The sequence below is a fragment of the Lactuca sativa genome, chromosome 8, assembly GCF_002870075.4.
Source record: "Lactuca sativa cultivar Salinas chromosome 8, Lsat_Salinas_v11, whole genome shotgun sequence".
In the NCBI taxonomy this organism is placed as follows: Eukaryota; Viridiplantae; Streptophyta; class Magnoliopsida; order Asterales; family Asteraceae; genus Lactuca; species Lactuca sativa.
Genome location: NC_056630.2, coordinates 21,826 through 27,513, shown reverse-complemented (window position 1 = coordinate 27,513; position 5,688 = coordinate 21,826). Strand labels below are relative to the sequence as shown.

The following is a 5,688-nucleotide window of genomic DNA, read 5'->3' as shown; positions in this document are numbered from 1 at the left end:
TTAGGGTTTTAGGGGTTTAGGGTTTAGGATTTAAGGTTTAGGTTTTAGGGGTTTAGGGGTTTAGGGTTTAGGGTTTAGGGTTTAGGGTTAGGGTTTCGGGTTTCAGGTTTAGGGTTTCGGGTTTCGGGTTTCGGGTTTCGGGTTTAGGGTTTAGGGTTTCGGGTTTCGGGGTTTAGGGTTTAGGGTTTAGGGTTTAGGGTTTAGGGGTTTAGGGGTTTAGGGGTTAGGGTTTAGGGTTTAGGGTTTAGGGTTTAGGGTTTAGGGTTTAGGGCTTTGGGCTTAGGGTTTAGGGTTTAGGGTTTTGGTTTTTTTTTTTTTTTTTTTTTTTTTTGGGAAAAAGGCCGAAGCCTCGGCAAAGATTTTGTAAATTCAAAAAAAGAAAAACAAGAGTTATGTCATTTTTGGACAATCCCCAAAAATGACCAAAATCCAAATGTCAAGTAAATACCAAAACCAAAGGCTAACGCTAGCAACAAAGTATCCAAAGAAAATACATTTTATTCTATCCCAGCTCCACAACCCGGAGTGGTATTCAAAATTCCTTTCCCTCTTGAAATGAACTCGCCTTTTTTCCTTCCAAACTTCAAAAATGCAATCTCTATATATACTCCACATCCATGAGTGTAATATAACACAAAGCCTATGAACAAAATTATCCCATGTGGCCCACAAGAAAATGCAAATCATGTCAATTTTCCAATTCCCAATAATAACCACCATAACCATCTTCTTTCTTCTCATAATTCTTTTGTCTTTATTATCTTTTATGCATCTCAAAAGTATATTGCTATAAAAAGCCAAACTATCATCCTCTCTTTTATTTCTATTCACAATCTTCCACTTTTTGCAATCTTCATCCAAACATCTTTGTTCACTTTGATTCTTCCTCTTTCATTCCATTTGCCATCTTCAATATTCATCATCCTCATCTCTTTGATGCTTTTTCCATCTCTTGATTTTTTATGGATAAAATCATAAAACCCACCAACTAAATTACTTGGATTTGAACCAAGATTTTTGAACTTTTTACGGAAAAAGTTGAAAAACCAAACTATAATTCCCGGATTTGAACCGGATAAATTCATCCTTTTTTGGAAAAAAGGGGCCAACCACATGACTAGACTACTTGGAATTGAACCAAGATTTAAATTCTTTTTATGGAAAAAGAAAGAAAACCACCCGACTAAAAGCTCCGGATTTGAACCGGAAAAAATCATCCTTTTTTGGAAAAAAGGGGCAAACCACTTGACTATATCACTTGGAATTGAACCAAGATTTGACCCTAAACGAATAGGATTGAACCAATTATTTTCGGGAATTGAACCCTCTAGCAATAAATTGCCGAAAAAATTAAGGATATAATTAAATATCCTTCCGTCAATTCCTTTGAAATACACACATTGTTTCCAAGGCGGGGGTTCACTTTTAAGGGAAAAAGTGATAAAAATCCCGATTCCGTCAATTCCTTTTATATACACGCCTCGTTTCCAAGACGGAAGATCATAACAATTGAGAAACCCCAATTGAAAATGATAAAAATCCACTTCATAAGGTCTTAACCAAATGAAACTCGGGATCAAACCGAGATGCAATTCACTTTTAAGGGAAAAAGCGATAAAAATCCCAATACCGACAATTCCTTTTATATACACGCCTTGTTTCCAAGACGGAATATCATAACAATTGAGAAATCCCAATTGAACATGATAAAATTCCACTTCATAAGGAAATAACCAAATGAAACTCGGGATCAAACCGAGATGCACTTTACTTTTAAGGGAAAAAGTAATAAAAGTCCCATTTCCGTCAATTCCTTGAAAGTATTCACCTTGTTTCCAAGGCGGACATTTACAATGTATGAGCACAAAACCCATGCAATGATAAAATTGATCCACATCATAAGGCATAAACCAAATGATACTCGGGATTAAACCAAGTTGCAATCCATTTTTAAGGGAAAAAATGGTAAAAGTCCCAAATCCGTCAATTCTTTTGTAATAATATTGGATATGAACTCCTTCAAAAACAAAAGAACCCATCCATATCCAATAGTTCCATCTTTTCCTCTTATTAGCCAAATTCCAAAGAATCAACAAAAATTGATTAAAAATGGCGCTCATCTCATGAAATTGACCAAAATGCCCCTGTCTCCTCAAACTAACATGAAAAGAAATTTGACTCCCAGTAATTTTATTCCAGTCACTTTGCAAACCCAGCCATCCTCCCTTGAGATCATTCCAGCACCAATCTTTATCTAAATTATGAAAATGCCCAAATTGCCCTTGTATTTTATTAATCTCATTTGAATCCGAAACCTGCTGAACATCACACCACCCAATTCCATTTTCAATTTTCAATTGCTTATCAAAAAGCCCACCCATCAGATCCTCAATCACAATGTCATTCTTCCAATTTTCACTCATCCCCTGTTCAAGAAAAAACAACTGGGCCTTTTTATTCTTCAAATTAATTTTCTTCCAATCCTCCAAAATAGTCAAAGAACCAGAGACCAAACCGATCAAGCCAATCACAACCTGATCTTCCAATTTTCTTTTTCCCAGAATTTGACAAAAATACCCTTCGATCCATTTTCTTATACTCTTGTTTTTAACAAAATCCTTCCTTTTATCCTCTCTCCCACAACTATTTGTACACAGAATAAAAATACAGCAATTATTATGATTACCGAAATACCCCTCCTTCCAAAACCCAGCTTTACCATTATTTAAAATAAATTCCAATATGTCCCTGTTTATTATTTTTCCTTCTTCGTGATAAATATGACTAACTCGCATGCTTATAATCCACCGTAAGCAATTGGAGTTATCACCCAAGACAAGAAACAGCCCAATCGCACCTTTATCTATCCAATTCCCAAACAGCCCCTGTTCAAAAATTAAGCAATTGCGATTTTTATTATTCCACTTCATCTCCTTCCGATCCACCCAATCAGAGATACAACCGATACCTCTAATAAGCAATCCAATCGCTTTGGATTCAACCATTTTATTAAATTTCCAGAATTGACCAAAATACCCATTGTTTAGATAACTTGAAATACCACTTTTATTTCCAATCTTCCTTATAATCACCAATCGATCTCCATAACATTTCACTTGCTTCCGATTCCAAACCAGCCACCCTGACAAATTCTCACCCAGATCTAAACCCAAATTATTTTCTGCTTTCATGGTTATAATCATTATTTTTAACTGGAACATTCCACTGCTTGCAAATTTCTTCATTAAGCCCAAGATAACCCAATTTAAGGCTAAACATCTTCAATCTAATGTTTTCTGTGATAATTTTAACCACATTCTCCACTGAATTACTCTGCTTCCCAAACAATCTTTTATTCCTTTCATTCCATATGTGATACACAGTAGCCGCCAAAGCTGTCTTTTTAATGAAGTTACTGATATTTTTCTTTTTTAACGAATATTGAAGCTCAATGATGATTTCAAACCAATTGCCAGGACAATGTTTGATTTCCACCTTATTTTTCATCAGATTCCACACTTCCTTAGAATAATTACAATCGGAAAATAGATGAGAATGTGAATCCATTTGAGCATTGCAAAACACACAATTGAAATCAATAGAATTTTTCCATCTTTTCATTCTATCTTGTGTTCTAAGTCTTCCAAGAATAGCAAGCCAAAGAATGAAACAATGACTTGGTATTCTGTTTTGAAACCAAACCAAATCATACCAGTCAACAATTTGCTCATGGCATATAATAGAAGAAGAGACCTGATTAACCGCAAACGGGACAATATTACCTTTGTAATTCACCCAATACACTTCATCTTTTTTCTCTCTATTGATCCTTGGCACAGGGAAATCATTCAACTGAGGAATCATTTCAATCCATTCAACAGGCCAATTCCAATTTTCATCAACAATAACATCACTAACTTTGTCCCTTATGTTGTATCCTGCATTAGTGATTTCCCTGGGAGAAAGAACATAGCTCAAAGGTCCCAACTGATGCCAATTATCAAACCACATGAAAGTCTTCTCCCCATTTCCAATCCGAGAATAGAAAAAATCTCGCAAAAAGGTCTAATCTTTAAAAGATTCCTCCAGCTCCAACTCATTTTATCTTTTGAACCCACATCCCAAAAGCTTCTACCTTCAAGCAAATAAAAATTAACCCATTTCACCCACAGGGAATTATGTCCACTAATAAGCTTCCAGATTCTACTCGACAGAAGAGCAATGTTCTAGTCTTTGAGATTTTTCAGCCCTAGACCACCATAAATCTTTGGTTTACAAATTTTATTCCATGACACCTTGGCAACTCCTTTACAATTCTGCCCACTGTTCCAAAGGAAATTCCTCATTATTTTTTCAACTTCTTTAATTATGCCTTTTGGTAATAAAACCACTGACGCCCAATACACAGGAAGCGAAGCAAGAACAACATTTATCAATTGAAGTCTTCCAGCATAAGACAGGGATTTGTTTTTCCAATCATTGACTCTTTTCTTCACCTTATCTATAAGACCTTTGCAATCTCTATTAAAAAGCTTAGTAGAAATCAAAGGTATCCCAAGATATTTCATAGGAAGTTTGCCTTCAACAAAAGGAAGAATCCTCAAAATTTTCCTTTTAAAAGGCTCTTTAACATTCCCAAAAAAGATGTGACTTTTAGCTAAATTAGGAACAAGACCAGCAGAATTAGCAAACTCATCCATAGCTTTCTTGACAACTTTTATCGACCCAGAATTTCCATGACAGAAAACCTAAGATCATCAGCAAAACATAAGTGATTACATCTCCAATGATATTTAAATTCCTTGCTTTCCTTTATGCACCTTTGAAACATAAGGTTAAACACCTCCATCACAAGTGTAAAAAGATACGGAGATAAAGGACATCCCTGTCTAAGACCTCTCTTCCCTTGAAAAAACCCATGAAAGCTTCCATTTATATTAATCATAAAAGAGGAAGTTGTAACACAGTTCATAATCCAGGTGATCATAGACTCATGAAACCCAAATTCTTTCAAAATATCATGCAAGAATTTCCAACTAACCGTATCATACGCTTTTTGAATATCGACTTTCATTGCACACCGAGAAAAACCCCTATCAATATGGTACCCCTTGACAAGTTCTTGAGACAAAAGAACATTATCCAAAATTGAACGTCCTGGAATAAAAGCCGATTGGTTATCCGAGACTAAACACCCAAGATGCTCTCTGATACGATTAACAATGACTTTGCTAATGCATTTATAAATCACATTGCAACAAGATATTGGCCTGTAATCCCTAACTTTGCCTGGAGTCGAAACTTTAGGAACTAAAGCAATAATCGTAGCATTAACTTCCTTCAAAATTTTCTTAGACAGAAAAAATTCCTTGACAGCATAACAAAAGTCATTTCCCACTATCATCCAAGCTTTCTTGAAAAATTTAGAAGAGAAACCATCAGGACCAGGAGCTTTGTCATCATCTATATCAAAAAGAGCTGCCTTAATTTCCTCATTTGTGATGTCCTTAACCATATCAAGAGCTTGTTGGATGTCAAGTTTTTTGGAGAACAAATTATCCGGCCTAAGAATTGGGACAACATCATGCTCAACTCCAAGGAATTCACCAAAATAATCAACAATGACTTTAAAAGCTTCTTCCCCTTCCTTCCATTTTCCATTTCCATCGTGGATTGTTTCAATTCTGT

The 5,688-nt window shown here is 35.5% G+C and overlaps 1 protein-coding gene across 1 annotated transcript; it reads right to left on the bottom strand.

The window, feature by feature from the left end:
* Window positions 1-3,174: 3,174 nt before the first annotated feature.
* On the bottom strand, window positions 3,175-4,011 carry LOC128127522 (uncharacterized). Its single transcript, XM_052765994.1, has one exon. It carries the CDS (start codon window positions 4,009-4,011, stop codon window positions 3,175-3,177), a length of 837 nt encoding a protein of 278 aa, XP_052621954.1.
* Between the last annotated feature and the right edge of the window lie 1,677 nt (window positions 4,012-5,688).

Coding starts and splice junctions, on each gene's coding strand:
- LOC128127522 (XM_052765994.1), bottom strand. CDS start 4,011: ATGTGGTTTGATAATTGGCATCAGTTGGGACCTTTGAGCTATGTTCTT.